The sequence below is a fragment of the Cheilinus undulatus genome, linkage group 4, assembly GCF_018320785.1.
Source record: "Cheilinus undulatus linkage group 4, ASM1832078v1, whole genome shotgun sequence".
Lineage (NCBI taxonomy): Eukaryota > Metazoa > Chordata > Actinopteri > Labriformes > Labridae > Cheilinus > Cheilinus undulatus.
The window spans coordinates 45,534,504-45,552,357 of NC_054868.1; the positions used below are offsets into that span (position 1 = coordinate 45,534,504).

Sequence of the window (17,854 nt, forward strand, 5' to 3'; positions counted from 1 at the left end):
TCAGTCCGCATTCACACACTGATGACAAAGGTTGCTATGGAGAGTTGGCCATCAGTATTAGCATCCGTACACATTTAGATGAAACCAACTTAGCAGTGGGAGAAAACTGGGGTTAAGTGTCTTGTCAAAGGACACATCGACATGTGACTGTAAGAGTTGGGGACTGAACTTGTGATACAGAATTCCAAATGCATGACAGACTCTTCTTACTGAGCCACAGTTGCCCGACTGGGTGGATACCTTACTGGACACCTTCTAAGATTACCTGCATGCATAAATCTTAACTTACTCTTTTTTGTCATAATAATGAGGAAATTCAGTTGTCTTCTCAAGATTCTGACTCAAGATAACAGCAGGTTTTTCTGTGGTAAAGACTTAATTCTGATCATTTTTTTTGTTGTTAGCAGATATCACCGTTTAAGAAAATGTTATGTTGTTAAGATAACAATGTAAATGTATCATGACCTTAAAAAAATAACCAGAAATTAAATTTAATTACAGGAAAACTGAGAAAAATGAATTGCATGGATGTGTCTGTTTAGTATGAGTCTATCAAATTTTAAATAATTAATACCCTCTACATTGCACCTTGGGTTAAAAAGGAGATCAACCTTGATTTTTTTTATTGCATAAGAATAGTTTAATTTCATAAAGCAGTGTTTAAACCACCTATAATTAGTTACTTCGGTTAAATGTCACAGACTTGAATAAGTGTCCTGGTTTAGGTTGGAAAACAAGCTGTCAGGCTGGAGACTGACCCCGACATTGGCTGCCAGCTGCAGGATGTCAACACTAAATGAAGCCTGTTGACCTGAAACACAGCAGATTTGCCTATTGGTGGAGGTCTATGTATACCACTGTTTTAGGAACAGTGCTAAAAATAGCCCATTTATGGCCAAGGGCTCATTTCTCCTTAAGAACAGTCAGGTCTTGCATCGTGGCTCTCCGTGGTAGTCTCAATATCAAAGTCAAAACCTGTTTGGAAACGTGCGGCCAGCAGCCGGTCATGTGGGGGAGACGGCAAGGTCGTCTGGGTTATGGAGTGAATCCAGTGGAGATGCAGCAGTTTGTGACTCTGTGCTGTTTGTTTGCTGTCAGCCGGGTCCATCTGGCGGGCAACACAAGGATTGCTCAAGTGGAGACGCTCACTGTAAGTATTCTTGTTGTAGCGCTCACCTTCATCTGTTATGCTCCATTTACCCCTTGAGCCATGACACACTTTCTCACTGTGTTCAGTCCGGATGAGAGGAAATGTTTTATATCCTTAACCCTATAGACAAATACGACAGACAAGACTTAGGTGTTTGCTTGGCAGCTTTGACCCAAGGGAATTGTGATTGGGGCTGTGTTTTTAAAGCGAGTGTTAATATTTGTTGAAGTCATGACAGCGAATAAAACCTTACAACCAAATCTCCAACGGAATATGACTAAAGTGGAAGTTGCAGCAAAAGTAATTCTTCTTCTATTGACTGTTAATGTTAACAGACATTTAAAAGGACATTGCAAATGTCTTATAAATATTAAAAAAATCAACTAAATTATCCAGGAGATTTCTGAGAAATAGGCCTGCTTTAATGCCGTAAACTGCGTTAAAGTAAAATAAACATATACAACAATCATCAATAGTGTACTATCGAAATCAAAGTCACCACATAGAGCACTCATGAATTTTCAAAATCTGTCAACTGTAAGCCGAAAGTGCGCTTCTGTGGTTAAATATTTGTAAGCAGGAGAACCTAACCTTACTATAGAAAAAGCTAGTCTTGCTAGCTAGCAGCTAGCTGTGTCTCTGAGGTTAATGATACATGACAGAAGCTAATTTTGTGTTACAACGATAAAGTCAAAACAACTTACGGTATTGACGTAGCCATCTTGTTTAACGTACTTCTTGTTGTAGCCTTAGGCAAAACAGCAACACTAGCATCTTATTGTGAAAATTGTCATTTTAGAATCTGACCACGTCAAAAGTTGAACCTTGTTTATCACATTTCAGGGACTGACAAAATACAATAAGTAACTAAAAGATTATACGTGGTAACGTCTTTTATTTTGGTCCTACACGTCAGTTGGACTTTGTCAGACAAGCTACCAATCAAATCGCAGGTAGCTAATTGTTGGAGAATACGTCACCAAACGTCATCACGTAAAATTAAATATGGAGATTTATATTTTTTAACTTTTTAGTATAGTCCAGAGTTCTGTTAACTGTTTAAACTGCGCGTATATCACACATTTAATTAATAAATATTCTCATTACATTTCTGGGTGGAATGGACTCGAGGGAACACAGCTAGCTAGCCTGCTTTCGCCGCCATTGCTACCGAAAAGCAACTTCTTCCATGCAACGGTCATTGAATTATGGCCAGACAGCGCCGTAAGGAATACAGCCAGGATAAACAAAAAAGGCTAAACATTAACGCTACTATGGAAATTACTCTAATATCCCATTTGTTTTCAAAGCATGTTTATTTACCACAACTTTAGTCCATTGTGTATCCCCGTGTACTGTGTATCCAACACTGCCCACCCGCGGTGCTTATCACTTCTCACCGTAGTGTGTGGAACTCAAGCCCACGGCGAGTCACCAAAGAATAGCGGTCGTTAAATATTCATCCTCCGTTCCCGGTGGCACACTTTTCCCTCTCCCCTGACCAGCCCCTGCTGTCCTGAGCCCCGCTGGAGAAGACGAAGGAGCAACCGACGTAAACCGTGCGCGCTGTTAAAGATTAAGAAAATGTAAAGTGAGTTAAGTTTACTATAAGCTGTTTAATATTCTTTATTTTTCAATGTGACTGATAAGAGGATGGAGAAACGTGACTACGGAACCCCAGTGACGTGAGCAACTCCCATGTTTTGGTGTGCAGGAGGAGAGGTAAGTTTTTAGTGATGTATTCACCCCTCCTCTTCCATCTCTTGCAGTCCTCACTTAAACGGTTCAGTGGTCTGTTTGCCTGCACACTTTAGCTGATCTATCTCTCTCTTGCAAGATGAATGTATGTCCTAGAGCCAGACTACCAGATATATTTCACCCTACTTGTTGTAAAGCTATGTAAAACCCTGAAAACCCTCGCAGCAGATAAGGCAATGGCTTTGTGCTGTGCAATCTTCACACTTGCTACAGGCATGTACAGTCACCTGATAGAACTAACTCCTAACTTTGAGGACTGCTGCAGGTGTAATACTGGTCCACTAGATAGCAGCAAATTGCTGTGTGTGTGTATGTGTGTGTAAAGTGACAAAGATGGTCTACTGCTCCCCCTCAGGGCTTGAATGATTCTGATGAGCCTCATCAAGTCCACCTCTGTCATAAGTCTACTTGTCTCTCCTGGGCGTGAATCCCAGTCCCTCTGTGTTCTACAAATTCTATCAAAAGATGGAGGACCACCTGCCAGCAGCGATTGCTTTGGGAAGAGGGAGAGAGTGGCTGCAACTCGAGAGCTTTTCACGTTTGATAGGGTCTTTTCATTCTGCATCAAAGGCAGATGTACAAGTAGAGACAAAACCACGGGAAATCCTGGAAAATACACTCTTTCATCACTCTTTCCTTCTTTTTAAAGCCCCCACTCAAAATCACACTGTAACTCTGCCCAAGCACACATGCACACACATACACTACATGTGCTCTCAGCTGCATGGTAATGATCAGATAGACTTACGCACCAAGACCAAAAGATCAGGATCTGGCAACCCAACACCTACACCCTGTAACGGGACAGATCTGGCAATCCGACCCCTTCCTTCTGGAAGAGGAATAATTTGGTTGATGGCACTAATAATCACTGCCCTGTTACCGATCCTTCACTGGCAACGTGTTAGTGTATTTTAGGGAGTCAGTGCTCTGTTATTGATACTCAGAGCACTGACGTCACATAACTAACAGGTGGGTGTTCCTCTTCCCTCTGCTTCTTTTTCTGCTGTTACGTATGTGGATGTGGGTTGCTGGCTGCCTGCATTGCTCATGCTGATGCTGTTTAAAAATAATCTTTGAATGATGCATCACCTTTTTTGCTCATACATACATGACAGTACATGTTACTCCGGAAAAAAATAGGATGAGACACTGTAAAGGTGAGTTTGTAACTTCTTGAATGTTTAAGTGTTTTTTAACAATGATCCATGCAGAAATTAAGGGTGGATAACTCATGGACATACTAGAATTGATGACATCTTTCTGCCAGTCAGGCTTATCCTTTGCATCTTATGTCCCTCTCGCCCTCTTTCTTCCTCTCCCTCTCCCTCTCTCTCTCTCTCTCTTTCTACCTTTTGTATTATTTATGCCCCGCCCCCTCAGCCGCCCAGAGCTCTCGAGTTTCACCTGTAGAGCCAGATGACAAATTAAGACTCCTTCTACGACTTGCCACAAGGGACTCCTCAAATGCACGCAAACACATACACATATATGCTAAACACATGCAAACACACACACTTCCACACAAACAGGCAACTCATCTGCCCTTCTCTCTTTCCCCCTCACACACACAAACACTTACTCCCACATACACTGGCTGTCACACACTCTGAGGAGGGCAGTGAGGACAGAGTGCTGTGTTGAGTGAGGGAATGTGTTGTAGTGAGCAACAGAGGAAGGAGTAGGTCAAAGGAAGAAGCTGAGTAGACTTTATCCTGGAGTTTTTTACCTTTTTTTCCTAACCTGCAGAAGAAGAGGCCTCCTACAAGGACACTACACATTGGAAGACTGCAGAGATTCTGGCACTTGCCACACTTGCTCTTCTGTCCTTTTTGATATTGGATGAGGAGGTGACTATACTGGAAACCTTTCTTGAAGAATGGGTGTGACGACAATGCTACAAGAGTTTGTGTTTTTACTACAACTGTACAAGATGAAACATTGAGAGGATAGAGCTTGTGCTGGATTAACTGCATGTTTTGTTTGTGTGTTTTTTAAGTATTGTGTGCACTTTTAAAGAATGCCTTAAGGATCATACTTTGTTGAATTTAGTAAAACCAACACAGTGAAAATATCTTTTGTAAGAGTTAGCAGTAAAGCTAAGCTTTTTACAAGTCAGTGCTGCATACACAAGCTTATAGATAATGTCTAGAGCTCTGACACATTTAAACCTTTTACTTTAGGCCTTCGGTAAAGCTTGACATGATAAGCAGAGTTGCCAGTCTCTTTATAGAGCTTATAAAACTCTAACAATAAATAGTGAGATGGGACTTAAGGGGGATGCAGCTTAGGAACTTTTGGTAGAGGTTAGAGTTTCTGACAAAGGGTTGGAAGGAGTCTGAGATCTAAATCCATGCTTAAGCTTTGGATATCCAGTTAAACAAGATTTCAGTTTAGGTTATAACAGAGTTACAGCTTCCATTGCCAAGTTATTTCAAGCAAGTATATAGGGCAGATTCAGTGCATCATTTGTAAGAGTTGTTACCTGCTTATTAGAAACTTTACTTACTTCCAAGCTGTTTAAATTTATATAAGTATTTGTACATATGCATATATGTGTATTTTTGTGTCTTTGTGTTTGGAATAAATGTTCTCTGGTAATTGTATTTGCTTGTCTGGACAGGTGCCTTCATGGGGACCAGACTCGGGCACTTTAGAACTGCTTTGGCAAGGTGGACCTGTCCCCACACAGATACTGATCCTGCAACTAGTGCCAGCATAAAGTTGACCAGGCATATATAAACCAAGGAAACTTTAAGAGGTCAGACTCCTTGTCTTACTTTATAATCTTATAAAACATGCCCTATTTCTATGAGATCAACTTAGATTACTCCTAAAAAAATCTTTTTTCCAAAAGTATAATACATTTGTGTGTTTGAACGTTTACAGCTTCGTGTAAGGAAGGGAGGGCATGGTGTACTCCTAGCCATACCTCAAAATGCCTGGCAAGAAAGACACCAAGAAGGACACAAAGAAGGGGGGAAAACCTGAACCTGAGAAAAAGAAAGAGGACGAAAAGAAAGGGAAGGATGACAAAAAAGGAGGAAAAGAAGACAAGAAAGGTGGAAAAGATGACAAGAAAGGTGGAAAAGATGACAAGAAAGGGGGGAAGGATGATAAGAAAGGAGGGAAGAAGGGGAAAGAGGAGCCACCCAAGGGGAAAGGAAAAGACAAAGGAAAAGGTAAGAAAGTGGAGTCTGAGGAGGAAGAGGAGGAACTTCTCAGTGATGAAGAGGAGGAAGAAGAGTTCAGTGAAGAGGAAGAGGATGAGGAAGACTCAGAGGATGCGGGTAGAAGGAAGGGTCGAGGGGGCAAAGGGGATAAGGGAAAGAAAGGGGGGAAGTCAAGACGTGGAGAATACTCAGATGAGGAGGAAGACGAAGAAGAGTATGATGAGGAGTATGATGATTATGACAAAGCTAAAAAGAAAGGCCACCATAAAGGAGGAAAATCTGATGCTGATGCAAAGAAGAAAGGTAGAAAGAAGGAGGAAGTACCTCAGCTTCCAGTTAAAGAAATTCCAAGGAAAGGTCTGAAGAACATGTCCAGGATGTTCATGAAATTTTCTGGCTTCAAGAGGCGAAGAAACAGCAGGAAGAAGCTGAAAAGTACATCTCGTTTGTTTCTTGGCTTGGGGAAGAGGAAGTTCCGGCTTGCAAAGAAGAAACGCCGCAAGTCCATGTTGAAGAACACCTCTCGATTTATGATGAGGTTCAAGGCCAGCAAAAAGAGAAAAAAGGAGAAAGAGGCTAAAGAGAGGGCAGCAAATAGTGGGAAAAAGCCAACCTACATGCTACTACGGATTGGGGGTATAGGAGATGAGAAGAAGGGGGGCTTCTTTAAAGGCTTATTCAAAAAAAAGGATGGTGATGAGCCTGCTGATGGCTTCAAGAACAGAAGTGCATTGTTGGGTAAGGTCGCAGCAGCAACTAACTGGCTGACCAAACGTTTTCTGTCCACAAAAATGCATGGAAATGGAGGACGCCATGGGTGGGGTGGACGTAGGGCTCATACCAGGCGTGCAAGCTCTAGAGGTCATCACCACGGCTACTATAACAATGGCTATGAGGATGAAGAGGATGCTTATGGGTATGATCAGGGTCATTCATCCCGTCAGAAAGGTTATGGAGGCTACATTGATGCCTATGGCGGCTATGTAGACGAGGCAAGTGCTGCTTATGGAGGCCAGGCTCAGTATGGTTATGACAATGGAGCAGGGGGTGCGGACTATCAAGACTTGGGTTACTATGAAGAAGAGGGCCTTTATGATCCAAATTCTGAATATTATGAAGGTGGTCTTTACAATGAGGGCATGGGAGACTACTATGACCCATACTCACAGGCCCAAGGATACTATAACAACCAGGAAGCAGATTACTATGGTTATCAGCATCAACAAGCCATGTATGGTGATGAGAGTCTGGACTACTATGCACTGATGGGTGAGGGGCATATGTACGCAGGAGAAGTAGATGGTTTCCTTGACCCTCAAGCTCAGGGTTACTATGATACAACAGGTCAAGGGCTATACTATGACGGACAAGGAGGCTACTTTGACAGTGGACAGGCAGGATATTATGACAACCCTTATGCAGCAACTATGGGAATGCAAGATGGATTTCCACAAGATTTTCAGCTTAGGTATAGTGATACTGGCATGCCTTACCAAGACTTCAGTTCTCAACAGGCCATTGGTATGCCACAAGCAGGCCAGCAGGTTGCTGGATTTGTAGGGCAAGGGATGGATCAGGTACAGGGCATGTATGGGGACCAGTTTGCAGACCAGTTGGATCAATTTGGAGACGATACTGGTGGAGTTCAGGGAGGGGAGATGACATTTAGAGTTCCAAGACCTCAAGTGCGCCTATTTGGGAAAGAGCGTTTAGATGTGCCCTTACCCCCTCCACCTACTTTGCCACCTGATCCAGAATTTGAGAACATGTCTGAAATCCAGTATGAAGACCAGATTCCTCTTGCACCTGGGGATATGATGTCAATGCAGCAACAGATGGGAATGCCACCACAACAACAAATAATGATGTCTCCTCAAGAACAAATGATGATGGCCTCTCAACAACAAATGGTGTTGCCCCCACATGAACAAATGATGATGCCCCCACAGATGTCCCCACAGCAGCAGATGATGCCCCCACAACAGCAAATGATGCCCCCACAGCAGCAGATGATGTCACCACAGCAGCAAATGATTTTACAACAAGAACAGAGTATGTCCCCCCAAATGATGCCACAGCAGACTCTGTTCCCACAGCAACAAATGATGCTACCACAGCAGCAAATAATGCCTCAACCTATAATGTCACCACAACAACAGGCTATATCACCACCAATGATGTCACCACAAGAGCAGATGATGATGGCACAGCAGCAGGCGGTGTCTCCGCAAATGATTTCACCACAGGTAATTCTAGCTCTGCTGTGTCATTGAATTTGCATGACCTTACACTTGAGTACTAGAGGGTCAGAGAAGGGCAACTTTTAACCACAGTAATGTTGTAATGTTAGATTAGCATCCTAAAATGCTGAAAATAATGAATCCCCCTTTACTCTAGAGATCACAAATCTCCCTCCCCTCCAAGCAATCAGCTCAAGTTACACAGCATATAGTTCCTGTAATTGTTGATTCATTAAGGATTTATTATAACAATGGTGGCTTCCATTTTAGTCTCATTTGTTTATTTTTGGCATGAAAATTAGTAACAGCATTACAGATTTAATATTTGGTTCATTTTATTGACATTTTCCAGTACAGGGTTCCCAATTTCTTTTCAAATTACCATACAAATGAAATTGATTTAATTCATGTAATATGGGGGTATACATTGATGTGGCTTAAACAGTGACAGATATTGATCAGTGTTAAATGTATCAGTGTCAGCGTAATATATTGGACTGGACATGAAATTCTCCAGCAGGGTTGCCAATTAACAGAATTTATCTACATTAAGCTTGAAAGAGTACACTAGTTTGAAAAACAGTTGTTTTTATCCAGCATTAATAGCATCCAAATATGTAGCACCTTTCCTTTACAGTTAGTTACTTGTATTTGTGTTCTTTCTAGCAGCAAATGATGACGGACCCAATGATGATGTCACAACAACAGGGCTATAGTCCAGTACAGATTCCTACTCCAACTGCAATGATTATAAAGCAAGCAGGTATGTCCCCCCTTGCAGGACGACGTATGCAACCTTCTCCAGCTCCGTCTCGCCGCTCTGTTATGCTGGCCTCCCCACAGATGCAGCGGCATCCTTCTGCCGTTGCTTCCCCTTTGCCCTCTCCAATGCTTGCACAGAGACGTATCCCCTCCCCACAACCATCCATGAGAAGTGGGTTCATTAGTCCCCAAAGACCCCCTTCTGTCATGTCAAGACGAATCTCACCTCATCCTTCCCCAGTGGCCTCACCCCTTGCTCATCCTAGAATGCAACCTCAAAGATCGCCTTCTCCACTTGCCAGAAGACCCTCACCTCCTCACTCACCCCGTGCCTCCATGATCCGGCGGAGTCCTCCCCCCTCACCAAGGGCATCAATGAGACAGCGTTCTCCACCACCCCTCTCACCCCGTGCATCAATGAGGAGACAAAGTCCACCACCCTCTCCCACTCCAGCCCGTAGCCCATTTGGAGTTAGAAGGATGCCAGGGGCAACATCCCCTCCCCTCTCCCCTGGTCATGCATCTCCCCCTCTTTCTCCACGGCTCAGTCGGAGACCTTCTCCCTCTCCTTCCCAAACTCGTCGCAGTGTATCACCTGCAGGGCCCCCAGGTTCACCTACTCTCTCTCGACGCTCTACTCGATTGCTTAGGGACCCTACACCATTGGCCCGGCCTAGGATGGGGGGAAATGTACCCTTAGGTACTGTCAGACCCTCACCTATGGGTCTACGTGGACGACCTGTTCCCCCACCAACCCAGAATGTGCGTCCATTTCGTACCTCCTCAGTTCGGAGCAATAGATCTTCTGTTCTCACCATAGACTCCTCCCTCCTCTCCTCTCCTTTTCACTCCCCACATATGGTCCACCGTGCTCCTCTGGGTAGAAGAGAATCTGGCCGGTTTCCTCCTCGTCCTGTGGCTCGAGGTCGCCCCTTAATGGCACGGCAGTCTATAAGAAGTATGCCCCCTGCCTCTCCACAGCCCTCCCTGAAACACATGGCACATCCTGCATCCCCACGCTTCTCTCCTCGACTTTCTCGTCGATCCTCCCCCCTCCTGTCACCTCGAGCTGCTCATTCACCTGTTTATGCCCCAGAAGCATATGCGCCTGACCAATTCGCAGATCCTTACATGGACCAGGCACAGCAGTTCATTGCTCCCTCTTCTCCAGTGTTATCTGGTGCTTTGCAAAACCAGGCTATTCGACAGGCCTCTTATGTTTCTCCTCTTGGCCCACAGCCAGCCCAAGTTGCAGGCATGGGTGGCGAATACATAGACCCCTATGTTTCTGCATCACCAACGCTTTCTGGTGCAATGCAAAACCAAGCTATTCGAGATGCTTCATATGTTTCTCCACTGCAGAGGCCAGTGTCGCCTTATGGACAACCAATGGCCCCTTCATCTCCCATGTTGTCTGAAGCTCTTCAGAATCAAGCTTTACAAGATGCATCTTATGTTTCTCCTTTTCAAAGACCAATGTCCCCTTATGAACAGCCAATGGCCCCTTCTTCCCCAATGTTGTCTGGAGCTTTACAAAACCAGGCTGTGAGAGATGCCTCCTATGTGTCTCCCTTTTCAAGGCCTCAGTCACCATATGCAGCGTCTGTGCCTTCATCCCCAATGCCCTCTGGAGCCATGAGACATAGTGAGACCCTAAGAGGGGTATCTTCATATCAGACTCCAATGCTTCGTTCCCCATATGGACCAACCATTGTTGGCCCATATGATTATATCTCTGAACCTGCCCCGGCCCCACTGCTTCATGATGCACTACAGAATCGGTCTGGATTGCAAAATGTCTCATATTTAAGATCACCATTGATGGGACGTCGTAACCCATACGCACCTGCTGGACCTGAGCTTCATCATGCTCTTCAGCAGAACCCAAACCTTCGCCATGCATCTTACCAGACACCTATGCAACTCAGAAGGTCCCCATATGGACCCCAGCCACCCTCCTCACCGATGTTAGGAAGGGCTCTGCAAAACCCACAGTTGATGCAGGCATCTTACCGGCTGCCAGATGGAACTCTGATGTCACCATATCCACAGACACCTTCCTCCCCATTGCTTGGTCAAGCATTGCAAAACCAACAAGTTCGTGGAGCCTCTTACACCTTGCCTGATGGATCAGTTATTCGGGTAAATACTCAATGACCATTCAAAAATATATGGAACAGTGTTTTTTTGTAACAGTTGTATTATCCCCTTAACACCCCAACCTACTCAGGACCCCCGTGTGCCCCAGAAGCCTATGTCTCCAAACCTTTCTAAAGCTCTACAAAACCAGGATCTCAGGAATGCCACATACACCCTCCCTGATGGCACTATTGTAGACCCCAGGCAGCAAGTAAACAAATAATCTTCCTTTACCTTCCTTTTTGTCCCATTTACTTTTTTGATTATTTTTTATGTTTTAGCCAGTGATTTATGTATTTATTTTGCTTGGCTGTCTCTTCTTATCAAGCAACCCATCTCTCCAAACCTGGCCAAGGCTTTGGACAACAAAGCGCTACGCGAAGCCTCCTATTCTCTGCCCGATGGCACCATTGTAATAGACCCTAAGAAACCAAAGTCTCCAAACCTTGCAGCAGCTCTTCAAAACCCTTACCTGAAGAGTGCATCTTACACACTCCCAGATGGCACTATCATCATCGATCCACGGAAACCTGTCTCTCCTAGCCTTACTAGCGCCCTTCAAAACTCTGCTCTCCGCAATGCATCTTTCATACTACCAGAGGGGGTTCAAGATCCAAATACACCAATCTCACCAAACCTTGCCAAGGTAAGATATGGATTCAGATTTCTGCTGATTTGGTTTTTGCAATATAGCATTGTCTTACTTTGCAAATTCTTGCCAGTTAAATGTACCACTTGAATTGACTTTTTAAACCTCTCAGGCTGACCTGAACACAGATGAGCAATTTTTTTCCTCAGGCTCTCAATAATCCAGCCTTGAAAGGAGCTTCATACACGCTCCCAGATGGAACTATTATAGTAGACCCAAGGAAGCCAAAATCCCCAACCTTGACTGCTGCCCTGCAGAATCCCTATCTGAAAGGTGTCTCTTATACGTTGCCTGATGGAACCATCATCATCGATCCACGAAAACCAACCATCCCTGACCTGTCTAAAGCAAGTACCTTTTAGATTTACCTCAGTTTTACTCAGCTCTTCATACGGTCGATTGATAACCTGTTGTCTTGGTCTTTAGGCTCTTGCAAATCAGAACCTTCGTAACGCAACATACCACCTACCTGATGGGACCCTAGTTATCCCTGGCCAGAAACCTAGTCTTGCCTCTGCCTTGAGGCAAAACAAAGGGATGCGGTCTGCAAATCTCTTTCATCTGTCAGATGATTCTGTACTTTCGGGTGTCCCCAAACCTTCCACTCCAAACATCACCCGTGCACTGAAGAATGAGGACCTCCAGGGTGCCCATTACAGGTAGGAGACTACTCTATAAATGGAAACTAGGGCAGGGAATGACCTTATAGGCTTGTCCAGGTGTAGCACAGAATTACCTCTCAAGAAATCAAGCTGCAAGCCAGGCATTAACATTTCACCAATGGAGAATGAAACAATAGCCTCTTCTGACCAGAAAGTTCCATCAACTAAGGAAACAAAGGAACTAAACCTTGAAAGCAGAATAGTAACTAAACTAAACTCTGCTTTTGAATATCAATTATTTTTTTACCTTCTTCAAGGATGCCGAGGATAAGCAAATTAGGCTGGTGATGGGTCCTAAAGCAGGTGTTTAAATCAGTGACTGATACATAAGGACAGCACAATCTTCCTTTTGATTGTAACAAGACTGATGTTGCATGTTTGTTTTGTTGTTATTCAAAGCCCTTTGTCAGGATTGTCACAGTGAGCTACCCTGCTGTTAAAGCTGTTGTTAACCTCCACCAAGGAGGTTATGTTATTGGCAGGGTTTGTTAGTTTGTTTGTTAGCAACATAACTCAAAACGTCATGGATGGATTTTCATGAAATTTTCAGGAAATGTCACAAATGGCATAAGGAAGAACTGATTAGGTTTTGAGACTGATCCGGATCACCATCTGGATCCAGGAATTTCTAAAGAATTCTTTACTATTGGGAGATAGGGCTGATGGCGGAGGTCTGTGCTCTCTGAATACTTTTGTAGTTTAATTATGAGACTAATTTTATTTGGAAGTGCAAGGTCCTCTGATTAATTTTAGAATCTTGTCTTTTATGTCTTTTTACTTACTTTGTCTGATTCGGACTGTCACAATAAGATTTAGAGGGGAATTTGAGTACATGATAGACTTGTTGATCTAAAAAAAATGTTTTTATATTAGGGATGCATGATATTATTTGCATGATATCGGTATCAGCAGATATTAGCTTAAAAAGTAAAATATCTGTAGCTGCAGATATGAAAATTTCTGTCGATATTTATAACTAATACTTTGGCTATAAAAGTCAGCCTATATCATCTGTAAATATGTCTGTACCAACAAATAAATCAGTGGTGTTTTAGGCTGGACCAGGCCCACCCAGAGAAATGGCTTGGACTCATTTGTAAATATCGACACATTGTTTATTGGCAAAAATCCAATTTGTAGATCCTCAGTATATATCTTAGCATCTACATCAACAAAAATACTTTTGGAAGTATCACTGTATCAGCCTCAAAAGTCCAATATTCTATTCCCATTTAATATTAATACAGTGTTTACTGACTCTGGGTCTGGATGAGAATCTATGTTGTGGGGTGTCAGAAATAGAGCTGGGGTACTGTCCATGATAACAGCAATTTGATTTAAACACTTTCATTTTCAAACTCAGTTTAACTGCAATTTCATTTTCTACAAGCATATATTAGTGCCCCGTCATCCCTCCTTTCTTGAAGGCAGTTCCGCCTGTCCCTCATCCACTAATGCTTATTTTAAAGTAGTTGGTACGGTGTTGTTAAATGACATCACTATTACACTTAATACCTGTAGTAGAGTTTTGAAAGTCCTTGTTTTATGAATGTAAAAGCATATTAAATGCTCCAGAGTATTTCCTCATATATTCAAAGATGTTTGATCTTTTTGGAAACTTCCTGTAATGGAAACATGAAAACATCTTTTTGTAGAAGATGACTATGAGCCCTACTTATCTCCCAGTGACAGAGTGAAATCAAAAGAGCGTTTTTACTGTTGTTTTTCTTGTCATTGATGCGCAACCTTTTGCTCTATGTCATTCATTAAAAAGGCCTGTTTGTTGTCCCACAGGCTGCCGGATGGCTCTGTTCTTACACGTCGTTTCCACAATCCAAGCCTGTCTAATGCCATCCAAAACCAGCAGCTTCGCTATGCCTCATACAGGGTGCCAACAGGCCTACAGGGTGAGGATAATCGCTATGCTGTGGTTCCACCCTACGGGCCATGCTCAGGACACTGGGCCAGGAATGCCCAGGGGGGAGGAGAAGGAGGGGAAGATGTTTGGGCAGCTGAGAGGGTTTTACCACACGGAACTGTTCAGAATCTGTCGAAATGGTCCATGTACAGAGAAGACGGGGTGTTGGAGGGATATTCACCCACACCAAGAGGTGTGGACGGGCAGCCTCAGGACGTAGACTGGACTCCTGAGAGAGAGAGGGTGCCGGGTCAAAGCTGGTATGACAAGGTACCGAATATAATGACTTCATCTATGTTCTCTTTGTCTCTAAAAAGGTTGCATTAACCGAAAACAAACAGACAGTACTTAGGCTGGACTGACAAAAACATTTTCCAGTACAGTTCACAAACAAGAATATTTTCGCATATTTTAATCAGCTCTGAATCAAATGATGACAAGCGTTGACATTGTTGCGTGACACTGCCGGACTAATTACAAGCTATTATTTGTGTTTGTGTGTGTGTTCAGATCTACTCTATCCTTAGCATGCCCACAACAGGCCACAGGGTGAAAAACTGGGCAGAGGGAATGGAGGACATGACACAGCTGCCGTAAGCACGATCCAGTACTAACAAACAGCCTCACAGCTCATTCACTCATGGCACACTCGTACAAGCATTTTGTTGCACCAGTGTAGAGCAGCACAGCTCATTTCAATGCACTCTAAGTCAATGAAAGCTAATTATCACACTCTTTATGTGAGTATTTGTGGCAAAGTACACCTTAAAGGATGCAAAATCCTGAAATATTTCTGAAACAAATCTCTATCCTCTATAGAAATAGAGCTATGGACTTATGTTGCACAATTAGCAGTCCGATCCTGATGAATCCCCTGCAGCACATAATTATTTCTTTTCAGTCTTCTCCTGAGTTTATGCTCATGCAGTGCCCCCCCGTCTGATTTTGACACTAAATAACTTGACCAGTTTTTACAGAGAGATTGAAAATTAAATGTCACTGAAAAGCAATTAAATTGGATGTCATGTGAGTGTGTGAACTCTGCTTCAATGTGACAATATGTTCTCTGTTTATGTGGGTTTGATTTCCTCCATGTTTAATTTCAGAGAGCTGAATGAGACCACGGTTCTGATGAATCTGAAGAAGCGCTATGACCAGGAACTTGTATATGTATGGTTCATTTCAAATGTGCAAATTGATTAACTAATATCGTCAAATGTCATGGACGCTGCCTCCTCTGATTTTTTAATTTTGCGTCCCTTTTTTTCCTTCCACACAGACTTACATTGGCAGCATCCTGGTATCTGTGAATCCCTACAAATTACTGAACATTTATGGCACAGACATGGTGCTTCAGTACAACGGCCACGGCCTGAATGACAACCCTCCGTAAGACCCCTGAGTGTGTTTGTGGGGTTCTCTGTGCATGTTGTTGACCTTGGCATGAACTGGTCATCTCCTGCTAGCATTTCAGCGTGGTTGTTTATGCTTTAGAACATGAATTTCATGTTCTTTTTAAAATATTTGAGGCAGGGGTGTCCAAACTTTTCCCACTGAGGGCCACATTCATAAATATATGAGAATGGTGGGGCCACTTTCATATACTGCACCTTGAGAATATTAAAGTTTGTAAATCCAGTGTAAGTAGGTTAAGATATTTCTAGTGATTGAGTGTGCTCACACAGCTAGCTGGTGGTTGACAAAGTAAATAGCCAATCAGTTTAAGGATGGCTAACACTGGCTCCACCCCCAGAACGTTATTGGTACTGCTATTTATTGTGGTAATCAATTAGGGCAGTATAAATCAAGATTTAAATATTATTTTGGTTGCCAATATGTTTATCATTCAAGTGTCATCTTAGTTTAATCAAAAATTTAAAACACATCAATAAATTCTTCTTGTCAAAATGTTTGTTTACAGAATTAGAATGGTAGCACCACCTGCTGAAAGAAAGCAAAAGCTTCAGGTACTAATGTGGGCCATATTTCATTTTATGTTTTATAATTTAATGCGGGCAATCAAAAGTTGACCACTGGCCACATTTGGCCCTGGGGCGATATTTTGGACACCCCTGGTCTAAGGTTAAGCAGGGCAATAGGAAAAGGAAACGTTATTGGATATTGATTCAAAGAAAGAAGGGTTATTTGATTCAAATAACAAAAAAAACAAATGTTTCATACATATGTTTTCACAGCCAACTCAAATAAATTAAGGCTTTTTAATCAATTCCATGTTTCTTAAGTCTAATTTGTATCTTGAAAAATGCAGGTCCATTGTAGTGCTAAAATTTCAGTAGTTCATCTGATTAAAATAACAAATTTCCATGTTTATGCAGCTTTTGTGTGGGCACAAGTTAACTGAGTTCATTTTAGTTTTTGCACCCAGCACACCAAGAAACTCTTTCTACTTTGGCTGCAACCTTTGAGCCTCCATGTTTGTCTGTGGTGTTGTTCTGTGGTACTACATCTGTCAAAGCTGTGCTCTTAGATACACTTTGGCGGTAGAAAAAAAGGTGTAAATGTCAGCACTCTCAGGTGTTCTGAAGAGGCTCCTATTACACTGCTGTTGGTGTGTTGCCAAGGGAGAGTTTGGTTATGGATTTCACTACCACTTCTTACACACAAAAACACAACACACACTGCCAGTGAGATAAAAATGTGTTTTGTATGTTAATTATAGTTTCTTTTTGTTGCAGTCATCTTTTTGCCATTGCTAATCTCTCATATACTACCATGATGGATGCCAAAAAGGATCAGTGTATTGTAATCAGGTAGGAAAGACTGTGACTATTAAGGCTTTGTCATTGTGGCAGTATGATACATTATACTGGATGTTTATTGTAACTGTCAGAGCTTCTACGAAACTCAGAATCTTTAACAAGGGATGGGGGTTGCAGGCAAACTTACTATACCTTACTATACCATACTATACCATACTAAACCATACCATACCAAACCACACCATACCATACCATACCACACCATACCAAACCACACCATACCTTACCATACCATACCCACCCTCCCTGTTTATCTTTTTATACCCCTGTTTTCTCTTTTTTTCTGCACCTTTGTCTTCTCTCTTTTCTTCATCTACCTCTCCCCTTTCTCCATGTGCCTCCTCTTCTCTTTCCTGCATCCCTTTCCTCTTTTCCCTTCCTGCATCCCTCTCTTCACCCTATCCACATCTCCCTCTTCCCTTTCTCATGTCTCCCTCTATTTTTTTTGCATCTCCCTTTCTTGACCTGCTTCTTTTCCCTCCTCTCTTTTTTCTGGATATCTTTACCTCCGCCAAGGAGGTTATGTGATCAGGTGGGTTTGTTTGTTTGTTAGTTTGTTTGTTTGTTAGTTTGTTAGCAACATAACTCAAAGAGTCATGGGTGGATTTTCATGAGATTTTCAG

The 17,854-nt window shown here is 42.7% G+C and overlaps 1 protein-coding gene across 1 annotated transcript in view; it reads left to right on the top strand.

Annotated features, from left to right (window-relative positions):
- Positions 1 to 6,449: 6,449 nt before the first annotated feature.
- myo15ab (myosin XVAb) overlaps positions 6,450 to 17,854 on the top strand; it is a 103,110-nt gene continuing 91,705 nt past the window's right edge. The window contains exons 1-11 of the mRNA XM_041784119.1: positions 6,450 to 8,327; positions 8,991 to 11,225; positions 11,314 to 11,433; positions 11,551 to 11,868; positions 12,021 to 12,218; positions 12,298 to 12,530; positions 14,328 to 14,721; positions 14,962 to 15,044; positions 15,558 to 15,621; positions 15,731 to 15,840; positions 17,148 to 17,222. Coding sequence (XP_041640053.1) covers positions 6,450 to 8,327; positions 8,991 to 11,225; positions 11,314 to 11,433; positions 11,551 to 11,868; positions 12,021 to 12,218; positions 12,298 to 12,530; positions 14,328 to 14,721; positions 14,962 to 15,044; positions 15,558 to 15,621; positions 15,731 to 15,840; positions 17,148 to 17,222 — 5,708 coding nt within the window. The remainder of the gene's footprint in view (positions 8,328 to 8,990; positions 11,226 to 11,313; positions 11,434 to 11,550; positions 11,869 to 12,020; positions 12,219 to 12,297; positions 12,531 to 14,327; positions 14,722 to 14,961; positions 15,045 to 15,557; positions 15,622 to 15,730; positions 15,841 to 17,147; positions 17,223 to 17,854) is intronic.